The sequence below is a fragment of the Hyla sarda genome, chromosome 12 (genome assembly GCF_029499605.1).
Source record: "Hyla sarda isolate aHylSar1 chromosome 12, aHylSar1.hap1, whole genome shotgun sequence".
Lineage (NCBI taxonomy): Eukaryota > Metazoa > Chordata > Amphibia > Anura > Hylidae > Hyla > Hyla sarda.
The window spans coordinates 74,923,877-74,943,611 of record NC_079200.1 but is presented as its reverse complement, the minus strand read 5'-3'; the positions used below and the strand labels follow the sequence as shown (position 1 = coordinate 74,943,611).

At 42.4% G+C, this 19,735-nt stretch overlaps 1 protein-coding gene across 1 annotated transcript in view; it reads right to left on the bottom strand.

Moving 5' to 3' along the window:
• LOC130296428 (delphilin-like) overlaps positions 1-19,735 on the bottom strand; it is a 132,719-nt gene that overhangs the window by 90,012 nt on the left and 22,972 nt on the right. The window contains exon 2 of the mRNA XM_056547927.1: positions 135-230. Coding sequence (XP_056403902.1) covers positions 135-230 — 96 coding nt within the window. The remainder of the gene's footprint in view (positions 1-134; positions 231-19,735) is intronic.

The following is a 19,735-nucleotide window of genomic DNA, read 5'->3' as shown; positions in this document are numbered from 1 at the left end:
ATCTGGCACACAACACGACAAAACATGTCTGGTTTGCAATAGTAAATGAAGGCCAATGGACGTATGTCTTTTCAACCATAATAATAACTATGTAGCATATTCATTAGATAATGGTGACTGGTGCCATTTTATACCTTCCTTCCTCCTCTTGAGTGTAGAATAGCGTTATCTATGCTGATTTCTTTCTTCTTCACCTTCTGTAATAATTCCAAGATTTCTTCTTGGCTTAGCTGAAAAGAAATGATCATGTTTAATGGGTGAATTTTGAGAAACAAAATGACAAATCTAGTGGTATTATGTAACATCATGCGACAAGATTAAACTATTGATACAGGATAAAGAGTTAAAGGGGTATTCCAGGCCAAAACGTATTTTTATATATCAACTGGCTCCGGAAAGTTAAACAGATTTGTACATTACTTCTATAAAAAAAATCTTAATCCTTCCAATAGTTATTAGCTTCTGAAGTTAAGTTGTTTTCTGTCTAACTGCTCTCTGATGACTCACATCCCGGGAGCGTGACATCATCATTGATCAGTTAGACAGAAAACTTCCGAAGCTAATAACTATTGGAAGGATTAAGATTTTTTAATAGAAGTAATTTACAAATCTGTTTAACTTTCCGGAGCCAGTTGATATATATATATATATATATATATATATATATATATATATATATATAAAGGTTTTGCCTGGAATACCCCTTTAACCACCATTTTAGATGGGGGGGGGGGGGGGCATTTCAGGGATTAACCCCTTAGGGACTCAGCCTATTTTCCCCTTAAGGACTCAGCATTTTTCCATTTTTGCATTTTCATTTTTTCCTCATCACCTTCTAAAAAACATAACACTTTCATTTTTGCACATAAAATTCCATATTATGGCTTATTTTTTGTGCCACCAATTCTACTTTGCAGTGACATTAGTCATTTTACCCAAAAATCCACAGCGAAACAGAAAAAAAAATTAATTGTGCGACAAAATTGAAGAAAAAAATTTAATTTTGTAAATTTTGGGAGCTTCCGTTTCTATGCAGTGCATTTTTTGGTAAAAATAACACCTTACCTTTATTCTGTAAGTCCATACGGTTAAAATGATATCCTACTTATATAGGTTGGATATTGTCGTACTTCGAAAAAAAATCATAACTACATGCAGGAAAATTTCTATGTAAAAAATTCTCATCTTCTGACCCCTATTACTTTCTTATTTTTCTGCATACTGGCCGGTATGAGGGCTCATTTTTTGCGCCGTGTTCTGAAGTTTTTATCGGTACCATTTTTGTATTGATCTGACTTTTTGATCGCTTTTTATTCATTTTTTCATGATATAAAAAGTGACCAAAAATACGCTATTTTGGACTTTGGAATTTTTTTGCGTGTACGCCATTGACCGTGCAATTTAATTAACGATAAATTTTTATAATTCTGACATTTCCGCACGCGGTGATACCACATATGTTTATTTTTATTTTATTTTTTTTATGGGAAAAGGGGGGTGATTCAAACTTTTATTAGGGAAGGGGTTATATGACCTTTGTTAACTTTTTTTTTTCACTTTTTTTTGCAGTGCTATAGCTCCCATAGGGACCTATAGCACTGCACACACTGATCTCTTATGCTGATTCCTGCAAAGCCATAGCTTTGCACGGATCAGAGAGATAGGGCGCTTGGAGCAATCAAACCCCGATCGGACGACACGGAGACAGGTAAGGAGACCTCCGCCTGCGTCCCAGCTGATTGGAACATCGTAATTTTATCGTAATGTCCTGATCAGCCCGACTGAGCTGCCGAGAAGCGTTTACTTTCACTTTCAGACGCGGCGGTCAACTTTGACAGCCGCGTCTGAAGGGTTAATAGCGTGTGGCACAACGATCGGTGCCGTGCGCTGTTAGCCCAGGGTCCCGGCTATGACTAGCAGCCGGGACTGACCCGGTATGATGTGGGGTCATGGCGTGACCCCGTTTTAAACACCGGGATCGGGCTCAGGGCGTACAGGTACGCCCTGAGTTCTTAAGGATCGGGGATTCAGGGCTTATGCATATGCCCTGAGTCCCCAAGAGGTTAAACAGGATAGCGCCTTTCCTCAGGCTGTGTGTGGTATTACAACTTGGGTTGCTATTTTGAAAGAAATCAGCTCTGTTTTTATTCTAAACCTGTATAACACTTTTAAGAAGTGAGATGCAGTGTCTCCTATTACAACAGGAATACACAGGTGATGGCTAGCTACATTTGTACCAAATGTACACCCCCAAAATGTAAATGTCCACATTGGGTCTAATATGTAGTGTTGAGCGCGAATATTCAAATAGCAACATTTTTTTTGCGAATATGGTCACTTTGCCATTTTGCGAATATTTAGAATATCACAAATTATATTTGTTATGACAAATATTCTTTTTTTTCTTTCTTTTTTTACAGTACACATCACAATGATGTGTACTGTGTAAATAAAAAGTGATCATCCTTCCTTGCTTCCAGCTTGTGGTCCAAAGAAGGCAAACATGCGAATTTGATGCGAAATTTATGCGAATATTGGCACTTCCAGAGGACACTGATCCCTCCCTTCTTTTAGCTTGTGGGCCAATGAGAAGAATGCAAATACAGTTGTCAGAGGTTAGCTACATCCCTAGCAACCAATTGGAAAGTAGTTAGTTGAAAGATATAATTGCGCATCCGCATTGTGCAAATTTTTTTTACAAATTTGGCATGGGAAAAAGTGAACGAATATGCAAAATTTGTGAATATAAGATGAATATTCATCCAAATATTTGCGAAATATCGCTAATTTGAATATGGCCCATGCTGCTCATCACTACTAATTAGCCATTTTCCTTCCCCGATGTCATGTGACTTCTCAGGTGTCATGTGACTTCTCACGGTGTCAATGGGGAGCAGGTGTCTTATATTTGGGGTTATAATGCAAAGAAGAAAAACTAGTAGTGGATGCCAGTGATGAGCAGCATTGCCCATATTCAAATTCGCAATATTTGGCGAATATATAGACGAATATTCGTCCTATATTCGCGAATTTCACGTATTCGTTATATTCGCATATGCAAATATTCTCATATGCGAATATTTGCATATTTGTGTATTGGAGGAAGAAAACGGGGGTGGGCAACTTTACTATTGGTTGCTAGGGATGTTGTTGATAACCTCTGACAAGTGTATTTGCATCATTCTAATTGGCCCACAAGTGAAAAGAAGGAATATGCGAATATTCACATATGCAAATCTGCGCACACGCGAATATGCGCATATGCAAAAATTCACAGATGCGTATATGCGCATATGAGGAAAAAAGCGAATATTCACAATTTCGAAAATATAGCGTATATATTCGCAATATTTGCAAATTCACGAATTTGCGTTATTCGCGCTAAAAATTTGAAATGCGAATATTCACGCCCAACACTAGTGGATGCATGAAAGAGACAGGCAGGCTCGGAAGGCTGCACAAAAAAATCGGGCATCCTGGACACAGGTAGGGGACCCACGGCGACTATTTGCACTCATCGGACCCCAGTGAATGTACTTCAGGGGTCTGATAATCCACAAGTGCAGGACAGCTGTGGAGATCACTTCATACACCACTGGAGCAGTAAATAATGATGGCGGGAGACATTGCGTGGGCCCTCCTGGCGAATAAGCCCAGTTGCAATAGTGACCTTTGTGACCTCTTTAGCTTCACCACTGGTTACACTCAGAACAGGCCTTGCCATGGTCGAACATGTGTTCAGTGTCATATCCAGAGGTTGTCTTTGGGAAATAGACATAGGATTGCTGCCAGCATTGCTGAAGAGGTTGAGGGTCAGTCTTTCAGTGCTCAGACCATACACCACACACAGCATCAAATTAGTCATCTCATTAGTCAACTGTAATCCCAGAAAGAAGCCTCTTCTAAAGATGGTGCACAAGCAAGCCTGCAAACATGTTGCTGAAGACAAGTAGACATGGGTACTGGAACCATGTCCTGTGGTCTGATGAGACCAAGATAAACTTATTTGGTTCAGATGGTGTCAAGCATGTGTGGCAGCAATCAGCTGAGGAGTACAAAGACAAGTGTGTCTTGCCTATAGTATAGCTTGGTGGTAGGAGTGTCACAGCCCTTCACGAGTGCTGCTGGCACTTGGCTGCTACAGTTCATTGAAAGAGCCATGAATGCCAACATGTTCTGTGACATACTGAAGAAGATCATGATCCCCTTCCTTCAGGGACTGGGCTACAGGCAGTATTCTAACATGGTGATGACCCCAAACACCACCAAGATGATCACTGCCCTGCTAAAGAAGGGTAAAGGTGATGGACTGGCCAAGCATGTGTTCAAACCTAAGCCCTATTAAGGATCTGTGGGGCATCCTAATACAGAAGGCGGGGGAGCACAAGGTCTCTACCATCCACCTGCTCTGTGATGTCATCACGGACTTCATTGAAGAGGACTCCAGTGGTAACCGGTGAAGCTCTGGTGAACTCCATGCCCAGGAGGCTTAAATGGGCTATCCAGGAATAGAAAAACACAGCTCCCATCTGTCTCCAGGTTGGGTGTGGTCAGGGGCGTAGCTAGAAATCTCGAAAAATTGCCCTTAAAGAAAAAAAGTTTTTAAACATTGCATTGAAGCAGACAGCCCACTGCGGGCCCCCCGGGCTACGGGGCCCGGTTGCGATTGCGACCTCTATAGCTACACCACTGGGTGTGGTATTACAACTTCCCTCCATTCACTTCAATGGAACTGAGCTGCAGAACCACACCCAACCTGGAGACAGACTGGGAGTGGTTTTTGAAAGAGAGTAGCTCTGTTTTTTATTCCTTGATAACCCCTTTAAGGCAGTAATGAAAAATAATGGCATCCACACAAAATATTGACACTTTGGGCCCAATTTCCACTTAGGGGTGTACTCACTTTTGTTGCCCAGGTTTAGACATTAATGTCTGTGTGTTGAGTTATTTTAAGGAGACCCAACATTAAACATTGTTATACAGGCTGTGCACTACTTTTAGCTGTGTGTCCTTTCTTCAGTGTTGTTACATGAAAAGATATAATAAAATATTTACAAAAATGTCAGGGGTTTACATACTATAATGAGATGTTGTACATTGTATAAGAAGAGGAAATAGATTTGTGTTGCTCTTGTTGTTTGGGTATTTGTTCTTTATGCAAATTCCACATCATAATCTGTAATCACCTTAGGGAATACATGACCTATTGTTTCACAGTCTGAATTTTTAGCGCAGATCTTTTTCAAATCTGTGTCAACAAAGGTCTGCACCATAGAGGTAAAATGTAAAACAATGAGATATGGACTCTGCAAAGTTTCATGAGAAGAAAAAAGTTGAGACACATGTCAGCGTGACGCACCCGAGCCTCAATCAATGGTATTAAACGGCATCCACACCCTCTTTATTCACAATAAAAAGCAGTCAGAAGTAAATGCCCTGCATCTGAGACTGTGCATGCATTCTTTACCTTATGGAGGATTGTCTACTCTGATACACTGTAACAAACACTCAGTTGGGAGAAAATATTAAGGCTTGTATAGGTTTTTGCCTCTGGGTATAAACAAGAAAAGTAAGTTTAGGCTAAGTTTCTACTTTTTATTTTTTTTTTTGCGGTAAAAACGCCAATTCTGCGGCATGGCGTTTTTTCGGCCAAAAAATGCTGCAGCCAGATGTTAGCTGTAAATCAATGAGAAATGGCAAAATTCTTTTTCCACTTGTTGTTTTTCAGTTTGGAGGTTTTTTTTTTAAATCCTTTTGGCGTTTTTTCACAAATTTTTTTTAGCTCCTTGGCGGTTTTGCAAAGTCGCAGCATGTTGAGTCAATAGCGTTTTTTCCCCTGAAATTGTGGCATTTTTTCTCCCATAGAAGTCTATGGGAGTGAGAAAACACCAAGAAAAACGACATGTGGGTTTTAACTTTGGTGTTTTTTTGTATTCTTTTTTGGACTTTAGCGATCCAAAAAAGTGATGGAAATACCTTTTTTTAATAAAATTTCGTAGGGAACCATAAAAAATAATAAAAAAGATACAGTAGTGAATGAAAAAATTGTATCTAACGAAATTTAGCTTTTTTATAACAACATTTTTATAAATTTTTAAAACAGGGATCAATTTTTGTGGGCGGGCAGGGACCTAAAAATGTAGCCGACAATAATAAAAATTTAGTGTGTGTGTGTTTTTCATTTTTTTTTTATTAAGAAAAAAAAAAAATTTGTTAGAACTACTACTCCCAGCATGGAACACACTGTTCCATGATGGGAGTAGTAGTACCTGTACTAATTGACAGATCACCCCGAGTCTGTTGCGATCCTCCTGTATAATTTATAGATGCGGCCAGCTGCTCTTCTATGGCCCCCCGCACTTACGTATAAATACACCTATTCATATTTCCCACAGAGAGCTGTGATTGGCCAGATGGTTCCAGCCAATCACAGCTCTCTGCAGGAAATATGAATAGGTGTATATATACATCAGTGCAGGGGACCATAGAAGAGTGGCCGCCCGCATCTATACATTATTCAGGAGGATCACAGCGGGTGTCAGGTGTAACATCCGCTGTGATCTTTCCTTAACTGCAGGTACTACAGCTCCCAACATGGAGCAGAGTGTGCTCCATGATGGGAGTAGTAGAACCTGCAGTCAAGGACAGATCACAGCGGGTATCACTCCTGACATGCGCTGTGATTGTCCTATCTACTGCAGAGATGTGGAGCGGCTCTATACAGCACTTGCATCTCTGCTCTGTACTCCGGCCAGTGATATGAATACAACAGCACTCATTCATATTTCCCTCTGAGAGCTGTGATTGGCTGCAACCATCCGGCCAATCACCCCTCTGGGCAGAAAATATGAATGAGTGATGTTATATTCACATCATTGGCCGGAGTACAGAGCAGAGATGCGAGCGCTGTATAGAGCAGCTCCGTATCGCTGCTATATTATAGACGATTGCATCGGGTGTCAGGAGTGACACCCGTGGCGATATGTCTATTAGCACAGGTACTACTACTCCCATCATGGAACAGTCTGTTCCATTCTGGGAGTAATAGTACTACCTAAAAAATTTATTTAAAAAAAAAAAAAAACAGAAGAAAAAAGTGAAACACACATACAGACTTTATTAAAAAATAATGAAAATTTTGTTAGAAAAAATATAAATTTCATGAAATAAATTTTTTAACCATCACTACTGCATCCTTTTTTTTGGTACCCAACTAATTTTTGGTCCCAAAAAGAAACTGCCAAAGGGGACAAAAATGCAATTTCCTCTCAAATGCAAAAAACGCAAGAAAAAAACGCCAAACACAGGAAAATGCTGTGGCGTTTTTTTCTTGCATTTTTTTTTTTTGGCCACAAAAAAACAAGTAGAAACTTAGCCTTACTGACAGCAAAAAGAGCTGTGCAAAATAGTGACAAATTAAAACAAAAAGTGTAATAGAAATTTGCAGAACTTTTCATAGTGAGAGAACAGCAAAACCAAAATTGCAGAACATTTACAGCTTCATAAATATGGAACATTCATACATGGGCGCAGTTATAATGACCTCACAGAATCTGGGTGTTCATGTGACCTCACTATACATACAGTATGTCTGTAAAGGTTAAAAAAAAAAAAAAAGTGTGTATATATATATATATATATATATATATATATATATATATACCTGAATTTTTCAGCATCGTATCATAAGTATTTGATACCTGAGACTGGACAGTCCTCGGTCTCCACTGCAGCCAATCACCCGGCCTCATTCATATTTCATACTGTATCAAGCTCTCTCCATTTGAAGCCTTCAGAGATCCTGAGGGGCCCCGCATCCACCATGTTTGCTGACTGCCGATCTTCAAACTCCACTTGGCAGGACTCACGTTCTCTGTTTTTCCTTCAGACTATGCACCAAGAATATCAATTGTTTCTTGGCTTTTTATGTATCCGTGCTAGAGACAGAGCATCGAAAACTCAGTCGGCTCAAAATGGAAAGTGCTGAGAGTCAGGGCCAATCGATGCAGCTGTGAGTAAAATGTTGTACGCGCTCCTTTCACAGTCCACACTTCTCCTTGACTTCAAGGAACGTTCAGTTTTTTTAACGGAAAATAATAATTTAAAAGGTTACTTCAGGTTATGGTTGAAACGAGCAGGGCAGGTGCGTGGAACTTTACTGGAGTCACATGTTTGCCATGATTAAGAGCTCTCCTGTAGCTCGAAATGCGTTGGAGTGCTGTTTTTAACTCACTTGGGTGACTTTTTTTTATTCACCTACATTTTAACATGAGTTAGTAAAAGCTCCGTTTTACTTCTTTTTTTGTGAGCAGGATCCCTTCTCTCCTTGTGGTCTCTACATACGGGAAGCGGCCCGCACAGTCCGAGCTCCAGTTGCTTCTACACAGCCGAAGTTCTTACACTACATCTCCTTAGTGGGTGGTGAGCTGAGCATATTTTTCTTTTTCTTATATTGCACTATTTTGTAGCAGGGTTGGGACCTCAAACACATCTGTGTTAAAGGGGTACTCCGCCCCTGGACATCTTATCCCTTGTCCAAAGGATAGAGGACAAGATGTCTGATTGCGGGGGTCCCGCTGCTGGGGACCCCGGCGATCTCCCTGCTGCACCAGGTGTTGGTTTAGATTGTCGGGTGCAGCATCGGAGGCTTGTGACGTCATGGCCACACACCCTCAATACAAGTCTATGGGAAGGGGCGTGGCAAAGCCTCCGTCCCGCATCACCAGTCATCTGGCACAGAGTGAAGTTCGCTCCTTTCACCGGATGTCTGGGGTGATGCACCCAAGATCGCGGGGGGTCCCCAGCTGCCGGACCCCTGCCATCCTTTGGATAGGCAATAAGATGTCTAGGGACGGTGTACCCCTTTAAAGAAGCATTTTGCAATTTCCCCACCCCCCATTTATATAGTTCCTATAGTTATAGAGTTTCATGTGTATGCATTGCGAATACCTCTTTTTATGATTTGGCAGGCTTTGGATAGGCTCCATTTTAGTTTACAATTGAACAATGTGGATTCGGTAATGCAGCCTTTCCCATGTATCCTCTGGCATTTGATTATAGCAGCTGGTCAACTCATCAGGCTGCTAGTGCTGGAGACCACCCAGGTGAACTTATTAGACTTATAAATGGGTTGGTGTCAGTTCACACTATGCAGTTTTCATGCGCTTTTATTTTTTTTACCAAAAGTGTTTTTAGAGAAATATTGCCATGAGGCGAAAGTTGTTTGACCTATAATTACAACTGAGGTGTTTTAAGTATTTAGGCTGTATTTTGCTGCATTCATTCACACAGTTTACTGCATTTTAGCTGTTTTCTTCAGTGACTTTGCAAAATTGTGGTACAAATCACACATTTTTACCATATTTTGCACAGATGCAGTACAAAATCTTCATTTTTGCAATGGTTTGGGAAAAATCTATGTATGAGTATGGCAAAACAGCAGAAGATAGTCGCAGCACTCCAAAAAATATTTCTGATTTTACCTTTAGGGTAAATTCACACAGGCAGATTACCTACGGAATTTCCACAGTGTATTTGCTGCGGAAAATCCGCAGTGGATTTTGCTAACATTGACTTCAATGGGTCATCAGAAAATCCGCAATAGAGGCAGTTTTGCAGATTTTCCTTCGGACCCATTGAATTCAATGGTAGCAGATTATCTGCTGAGGATTTTCCGCAGCAAATACGCTGCGGAAATTCTGCAGGTTAGCTACCTGTGTGAACGTACCCTTACTGAAACTTTGTAACAGACTACCAGGATATGAGAGAGTTGTGCTGCTAATGGGTTTAGCTTTGCGTGGTGTCCCGCTGCATCCACTTTAAATGATTTGTTAGGAGGAGGGGCTTCATGTTTCTTTATATTTAATAGGCTAGCTTCACACTGCAGAATTTCCCCCTGCAATTCCGCTTTGAAATTGCAGGCAGAAATTCCGCTTACTAAAATGTATAGTGTAGTGAATGGGTTTCCGATTCACAAATTCACACTTCGGAATTTTTGAAGAGGGATTTGTGAACGGAAAATCTGCTTGAAAATTTTCGCCTGAAGACTGGCGTTGCTCATTCTTCAGGCGGAAATACACGCGGAACACATTGCAGTCTATTGGAGACTGCAGTGTCCGCGCGGTCCTAGCACCCGGAGTCTCCAAAATTTTCTCCCCGGAGATTCCACAGTGTGAACCTAACCATACAGTTGAATGCAAATGATATTGCCTTGAAAGGGTTAACCGCACTAACACTGTACAGTGATCCCTCAACTTACAATGGCCTCAACATACAATAGTTTCAACATACAATGGTCTTTTCTGGACCATCGTAACTTGAAACCAGACTCCACATACAATGCTACGGACAGTCCAGATCTGTGAAATGTGTCACAACTGGAGGAACTGACCAATCAGAATGGACATTTTACTGGTAAATCACCTCTATTACGGAAGTGCATGCACTGACTGGCTGTCTGGTAGCGCCCCCTACAGTACAGGGAGGAACTACAAGTTCTGTACTACTCTTAACCTGTGCCAGGGTTAGTTGCTCCTTTGGTCACCAAGTAAGGGCGGCTCCATTTGGCACACTGTGTGTACTGTACAGGACCCTGAAGAAGCTCCTTTCCTCTACATAAACCATTGCTTCTCAACCAGGGTGCCTCCAGCTGTCGCAAAACTACAACTCCCAGCATGCCCGGACAGCCGATGGCTGTCCGGGCATGCTGGGAGTTGTAGTTTTGCAACAGCTGGAGGCACCCTGGTTGGGAAACACGGACATAGACAGTGATTTACAGCTCCCAGCAGATCTTTTTACTTTTTATATGTAAGGATTTGCTTTATTATCTACTTTTACTTTTTCCTATTTTTGGATGACATTTTGGGGCTTCAGAACCAAATACCCAGTTTCCATAGAGTTATGGTCTCAACATACAATGGTTTCAACATACAATGGTCATCCTGGAACCAATTAATATTGTAACTTGAGGGACCACTGTATAAACCTTCCTGAAAGTGGAGCTAAAGGTTAGCCAAGCCTTTCTTCTAGAGGAAGTGTGGAGAGTGAGGAACTGGAGTGTGTCTGTCTCTAGGGGGACAGAGAGGTATAGCCTGTGCCTAACCTAGTACACCTGTGACTCTTGTGTCATATATATCTAAAGGGTCTGCACCCCACAGCTGGGCATTGTACTACAGTAAGACAGATTCAAAACAACAAGAAACTGAACCAAGCAGTTCTATTCCTGCATTTGAGAAAAGCTGACTACTGAAAGTCTAGAGAAAGAGCTACAGAAAGAAACAGTTTGCATTTATTAGGAAACCTGCTCCTGTCCCAGCAAAGCCTTCCCGATACCTCTGTTAAGGCGGTGCCTTCATATTTAAAAGCTTTATTGACAGTGTTCATGTAAGAAGAACTGTGCCCTGGAGGACGACTTGACGACTTGACCCCTGACTACAACCCACATTATCCACCTATACATCCCACTTAGCCTTGGTCACTGTCCTCCTGATCTGCTGCATCTACAGTAGTAGTGTTGCTCACGAATATTCGCAATGCGAATTTTATTCGCGAATATCGCATATTCGCGAATTCACGAATATTCGCGAATATAGCACTATATATTCATAATTACGAATATTCGTTTTTTTTTTAATTTTGTTTTCACAGTACACATCACAGTGATCATCCCTCTCTGCTTCCAGCTTGTGTGGTGTAAAGAAGGCTCTAATACTACTGTGTGAGACTGGCGTGCGAATTTTCACATATGCGAAAAGTTTGTTTATGTTAATTTTTGTTTATGCTAATTTCCGCATATGTTAATTTTCGCATAAGCGAATTTTCGCATATTCGAAAATAAAACGAGAATATTACGAATATGCGAATTTAGTGAATATATGACGAATATTCGTCCATATATTCGCGAATATTCGCGAATTCGAATATGGCCTATGCCGCTCAACACTATACAGTAGATACAACTATAACTGTGATCGGTGGGAAGTGTTAGGTCAGGATTTGTTTTCAGCCTTAGGATTTGCCACCTTAAAGGGTCCCACAAACGATATCAACATCCAAGAGAAACTGTGGGACATGGGGTGCTACATGTGCCAGTTTATAAAGGGATTGAACCACTAAATGCCTTGTATAATTTAATGTAGACATTTTTGCTGTATCCTTTAAACATTGGCCTGATAATGACACTTGTCCACATTTTACTTCATGTCCCTTGAGTCCCAGCAATGATTCGCAGCTTCCTCATCCTCAGCAAATAAATCACATCCCCTTGGGGTATTAGTTGTGGTCAGTGGTCAAAAGGTTTTCTAGAATGTGGTTGTAATAAGCGGTTTGCCCTCTAGATGGGGGTAGAGCTCCACGATGAATGACATTGAAAGAGTTTTGAAAGTTTGTTGTGTGTGTTCCACCTGTCACGTCTCCAACAGAAGAGTCACCCAGTGGCTATAAGTTGTACTGCAGTCATAAATATTAATACTTTGATGGTTTGTGTTTGATATATGGAGGATTCCAGTGACTTATGTTAACAGTAAAGCAATAGTGTTATAATAGAAGATAAGCCACTACTTCTGCATTTTTATCCATTTTATGGCTTCATTTCTATGAGAAACCAAATCCAGTTCAGTAGGAAAAGTACAGATTTAATGTTCTCAGGGCCAACATTGGACAAAACTGCAGATACTGCGATAACAGTTGTACTTAGCACCCCACCTGACCTGGTGCCCAGGGTCGCCATTAGGGGGGGGGGGGATACCAGGCAATTGCCTAGGGCCCCCATCCCCCAGGGGGCACCCTGCCAGCTGCTCAGTAGCGGATCCGTAGCCCGCCGCGGCCACTTTAAAACAGTGACCAGTGGCGGCCCGGACACTTCTCCTGCTTTTTCTATTTTTCATACCTCCTTACCTGGCTGCACTCGGCAGGCTCAGGTAATGCGGCGGGTCTTGTAGGCTGTTTGGATAATATGACGAGTGACGTCCTCTGTCGACTCCTCTGCTCGGTGTCAGGGACGTCACTCATCATTTCCTGCAGCGCCGGCTGCTTAAGTTTAGCAGTCCGGCCGCGGCTGCAGGAAATGAGGAATGACGTCCCTGATGCTGCGCAGTGGAGCCGGCAGAGGACGTCACTTGTCATATTATCCAAACAGCCCACAAGACCCACCGCATTACCTGAGCCTGCCGAGCGCGGCCAGGTAAGAAAATATGAAAAATTGAAAAAGTAGGGAGAGAGGGGGACCTAATGTGGGGGAACTATACTGCCAACCTAATGTGGGGAGCTATACTGCACCTAATGTGGGGAGCTATACTGCACCTAATGTGGGGAGCTATACTGCACCTAATGTGGGGGAACTATACTGCCAACCTAATGTGGGGGAACTATACTGCCAACCTAATGTGGGGGAACTATACTGCCAACCTAATGTGGGGGAAATATACTGCCAACCTAATGTGGGGAGCTATACTGCACCTAATGTGGGGAACTATACTGCACCTAATGTGTGGGAACTATATACTGCCAACCTAATGTGGGGGAACTATACTGTCTACCTCATGTTGGGGAACTACAACCTGATGTGGGGGAACTATACTGCCAACAACTTAAGGTGTGGGAACTATACAAAAATATTGAATTGAACTATTCTGATCCCTATAACTTTTATTTTTCTGTATATGGAGATGTATGAGGGTCATTTTTTGCACTTTGATTTGTAGTTTTTATCGGTACAATTTTTGTTTTGATGAGGCTTTTCAATTGCTTTTTAGATGTTTTTTATGGTATTTGAAGTGACCAAAAATGTACAAATCTGGTTAGTGTACTATTACGACTTTTGGGGCCCCTATGTTGATTTTGCCTAGGGCAACGCTACGCCTAAAACCGGCCCTGCTGGTGCCAACCTATGATCTGGTGCCAACATATGACTAACTGATGCACTTTCCAGCCTGTAACACATCACATATAAAACTTGCTGGGGGTTGCAGTTTAGCAACAGCTTTTAAGCCACAAGTTAAAATTTCCAGTTAACAATGTCCAAAATTGTCTGACGTTACCTATGACATCTGAACTCATTCCTGCTCCACAAAAGTGGTTGTCGTTGTCACTTTGCAGATTCACGTACCTGCCTGTTACTACTACAACAGCTTTATCTGCTACTACATACAGTAACACTACAGCCCTATAGAGGAGAATATACGAAGACATTATAGGGGATCAGTTGTATGGGGGGGAACAATGGCTGAGTAACAGTGCCCCTCATGTCCAGTGGTTGCATCCGGTATTGCAGCTGAGCATGAAGGAGTCTGAGCTGCAATTCCCCAAATAGCCTATGGACCCAAGTGGCGTTGTTTCTGATCTTGAAATTTTTGGATGCTGTGCTGGAATCTGGCATTCTTCCCCACCCCCAATATGCTCAGGGTTGGAGGTTATACATAAAGTGCACCTGTCCTAGAGATATGTGAAAAGTTTTGATTGGTCAGGGTCTGAGTGTTCAGACCCCGCCCAATTGCTAAAATAAGCGGGAAGAAAAGCGTAGGGTGTATCAGGATGTCATTTCCACGTTAGTGCATGTTCACATGGCAGAATTTCCGCAATTCAGCAGAAAATCGGTCCAGCAAAGTGAAATTCAAGCCCCAATGATTTCAATGGGATTCCGCAGAGGAATTCTGCAAAATATAAGACTAGTCTTATATTTTGACAAAATGCAGAAAGCAGAATTTATGTGGCGGAATGCCCTCCATGGAAATTCTGCTGTCTGAATGAGATTGTGAAATCCCCTTCAAATCATTTTGAAGTAAATTACTGCAGAATTTCCGTCATGTGAGCATACTCTCACGGTGAAGTCTGAAACCTCTCCCCTATTGTCTGTGAGTGAGGAGCCCTGCAGTCAGTCTTTAAGGACACATTAGTGGTTTGGACTCAGGAATCTCGTATTTCTTGCTTTTCATCTCCCTGTCACACACCTTTCTCATGAGTGCTGCAGCCCCAGAGAGAATGAGACCAACATTCATTCTATTTTAGGTAACCTAGGCCTTGGTGATGATTCCATAACTATTGTTCCATATGTACTGCTTGCATAAAAGTACCAGAAAGTAGATGTGTAATACTGCCTATATTAAACTATTATACAGTGGCCACTGATATACTTCTCCATATTATAATTAATAAAGATGATGTGCAGTTATTGGTCTTTACACACATTATATTTTATGTGTACAACATCTTATTTTATGTGCTTGCGTTATTCTTGTTTGTTACCTTTGCTTGCACAGGTGCAGTGGGCCACTACTATTGGGCCGATCTGCACCTGTGGAAGTGGGGAGGAGGATGTGCCCCGTGACCACAACTACTGTGGATTGGGCCATGACGGGATACGTCCTCTATTTAAGGTTGTGATATGCCTGTGTTTAGTGTATGACTAAGGCCTGACACCAAGGCCGAAACGCGTCACCTTTGTCCGTATCCTCTATGTACCTGAAGTTTTTATTTGAATAAAGAAGCATCGTTCCATACTCACCTGCACTGGACATTTGCTTGTTCTTCAGTCTTCATATTCAGGCGCTGCCCACGCCAGTCCGAAGCGCTGCAGGGCTTGGGGGAGTGAGCTGGACATCTCTTCATATTAACAAATAAATACCATAACAAATACATATAACACTAAAAACCAAACAACAAAGAGGCTTTTCAACCTCACAACACCCTAAAGCCCAAGTTCAGTGCCTGCAAGACCTATATTACCGTATATCTACAGCACAAAACAAAAAGACTAATGTGACAGCTTTTGCCCACCACCAGGGGGAGACGACAGGCTAAGTCACTTTAAAGGCAGAGCCTGTCCACAGTTGAGAAGCCCTGCCATCACCCAGCCTCTCGTACTCCAGAGAACGCACCTTCACCAGGTCACCCAGTATGTTCCTAACCACCTCACCCACGGGGAGGATTTTACGCTGCGTCGACACTAAACACTGTGCGTTCCACGTGTAGTACCTGACCACTGAGCTGACTAGAAATAAAGTGCAACGGTCCCAGCCTCCAAGGTTTCTGAATGCATAGGCCCATTCCACATAGGAGAGACTGGCCAGCCTAGGCCAACCAATGGAAGCGCCCACCCTGTTGTAAACCTCTGTGTTAAAGGGACAATGAAGCAGAAAATGCTCCATGCTTTCCAGCGGGGTCACTGTGTACATACATTACATTACTTATCCTGTACTGATCCTGAGTAACATCCTGTTTTATACTCCAGAGCCGTACTCACTATTCTGCTGGTGGAGTCACTGTGTACATACATTACATTACTTATCCTATACTGATCCTGAGTTACATCCTGTAAATCTTTTTTATTAGAAAAATATAAATCATAACAAACACAAAACAGCACAACTTTGCCATAACTGAAAACAACAACATAAAATAACATAAACCCAAACTTTACATTTCAAATAAAAGAACATAAATCCTGCCTAACCGGCCAGCCCAGTTTTCCCTAGAAAATACTAGAAATGCACCTTACGTAACCAAATATCTTACAACACTCACATACATACTCAACTTGCATCACAAAAAAAGAAACATAAAAATAGCACTATTTAGCTGTTACTCAAAAGCACACAAACTTGGGAAAACACACACAACAAGGACTCCCACTACACACCATTAATTTAATATATATACATACACACACACACAGGTATATATATATATATATATATATATATATATATATATATATATATATATATACATACATACATTTTTTTCCCTTAATTTTTTTTTTTTTTCAGAAATAATAACAATAATAATAATCATATGCCACACACATGCACACACATTTCCATATCTTGACAGAAAGAAAATTTAATCTATAACTCAAAACACCAAAACTTGGGGAAAAGAATACCTAGACCAAAGGAAAAACTAAATCCACTACGGGATACAAAAATACCAAAGAAAAATTACTACAAAAATAACAACTGGTTCGACTGCCATAATATAAGATAAACAAAAATATAACATATTAAACATATAAACCTAAATATACAGAAAACACACCTACAAATACAATAAAACAACCTACACTAAACTGTCCCTTCACCCACACCACCCGCCCTCCTGTACATGGGTCAGAGTCCATACAGTTCATAGTCCTCAATGTCCAGTCCATAACTGACCCATGCCAGGTCCACCAAAACAAACAACCACCACCACCCACAAATACACCCTCCCAAGCTAAAACTCCTCCCAACCAACTTTATCATTGTCAGCATTATAATATACACTTTAGGCCCAAGTTCATTGCCTGTAAGCCCTTCATAACCTTAACATCTGAAAACAAAACAAAAAGCTATGGTGCACATGCATTAGCCCGCCACCAGGAAGAAGGATGGCAATCCTGATACATACAAAATTTACATTCTTTCCCTAACGCCACCCTACCTTTCTCCCTACCATTATCCCTAAAAATAAACTGACCCTACTATCACCCTAACCCTATCCCTACATCATTGTCCCTAACCAAAACAAGGGTACTCTACCCAAAAGGTCTAGTACCTAGGGCACATCAAAACAAAACCCTCTCCATAGGAAAGAAGCCCTACTGGTACCAAGACTGCCATACTCCAAAGACCTGATCTTCCCGAGGTCACCGGTGATATTCCTTCACTAAACATCGTGCATTCCACGTGTAGTACCTAACCACTGACAACTGACTAAATAATAAAGAATAAAGTGCCCCGATCATGGCCACCCAGGTTCCTGAATTCCCCATAAGCCCACTCCAGATAGGTAAGGCCGGCAAGTTGACTCCAGCCGATGGAAACGCCCACCCGGTTGTAAACCCCTATATTAAAGGGACAATGAAGCAGGAAATGGTCCATGCTTTCCGGCATGTCCCCATACTCTTCTCGGGGACATCCCCGGTCATCAGATCTCCTACACTTCAAATTGTCCCTCACATATAGCTTCCCCTGAAAGCAGCGCCAGGCCAATACCAAAACTTCTGAAGATCCTTTTCATGTTTAAAAGATACAACCCCACCCTCAGATCCGGACCTGGGCAGTCCCTGAGCGCCAGAGGCTTCTGGAAGTGGGTCAACAGAACCGGTTGGCAAGGAACTGCCTCGATTGGGTCCTGATCTCCCACACTCCCAGACCCCACTGACGTATCGCCTTCAGAGTCGGGGTAGTGTAAGCCGGAAGATATCCATGGGGCGTACAGAGGTCCTTCACTTGCCCACCTGTCTCCCATTCCTGGAAGAAAGGCCGAAACCATTCCCTGCAGGAGAGTACCCACGGAGAAGCCCTCTCTGACCAGAGGTTAGAGATGTTAGCTTTCAAGAAGGTGTTCGTTAAAAACACCACAGGGTTTACCATGGATAACCCCGTAGTCTCCTCATGCAGTACGTAACCTCCCTCTTGACTAGGTTCATCCTGTTCCCCCATAACAGTTGGAAAAACAGGCTGTAGATCCTAGCATAGTAAGCTTCTGGCAAGATACATACACTGCCCAGATAGATAAACAAGGGGAGCAGGTACGATTTGATCAGGTGTACCCTTTCCCTGAGGGTCATAGACCAACCCTTCCACTGGTCCACCTTCTGAGTGGCATCCTGGAGCTTACCATCCCAGGTTTTGGTGGGATAATCATCCTGGCCGAATGTGATGACCAGAATTTTTGCTAACTCTTGGGGCCCTGGAAGGGTGTCCGGGAGCTCAAACGTAGGATCTCCCCCTCCCAGCCAGAACTCTCACACTTATCCCGGTTGATCTTAGACCCGGATGCCTCCGAGTAGCATTCCACCTCCGACATCATCACATCGACCTCCTCTCTCTAGGACACAAAAATGGTGACTCATCCCGACTCCCGCCAACGGCCCACAATCTATCCTCCGGACGAAGGAATCGATTGCGAACACGTATAAAAGCGGGCTCAAAGGACAACCCTGACGGACTCCGGACCCCACCTCAAAAGAGCGGCCAGACCACCCGTTCACCAGAGAGAAACTCTCTGCCCCTGTATACAAGATCTTAAGCCAATTAACAAAAGAAAACGGTAAGCCATATGTCAGAAGGACAGACCAGAGGTACTCGTGGTTCACCCAATCAAATGCTTTTGCTTGATCCAGGGACAGCAAATACCCCTTCCAGAGACCCGCACTACTCCGCTCCACTGCCTCCCGGACACAGAGAACAGCACTTAAGGTGCTGCGGCCTGGAACCGAGCAGTGCTGGGTGCCAACATCACCAACTGATTAAACAGTATCTTAGCCAGAAGCTTCCTGTCCATATTGAGAAGAGCTATGGGCCTCCAATTCTCAATACAGCTGGGATCTTTACCCTTTGACAGGAGAATCAGGGTGGACCTCCTTATTGACTTTGGCAGAGTGCCCGAGGAGAGACACTCATTGAATACCTCAGTCAAGAGGGGAGCTAAAGACTCCTTAAAGGTCCTGTACCTCTCAGATGTTAAGCCATCCGGACCTGGTGACTTCTTAGGGGCAAGCCCCTCAATCACCAGTTCCACTTCCTCTTCCCTGATTTCTTCTGCCAAAACATCAAGAGAGGGGTCTACCCCTGGCTCAGGAATGGTTTCAGCCAGGAAAGTCGACATCCTGTCTTGATCTAGATCCTTCCTTCCCAAGAGGTGCGAGTAGAATGATCTGACGACCTCCAAGATCCCTGATCTGTACCGATTCAGAGATCCCGTACTATCAATCAGTCCGGAAATTACTTTACTACTCACTGACATCTTACAGTTT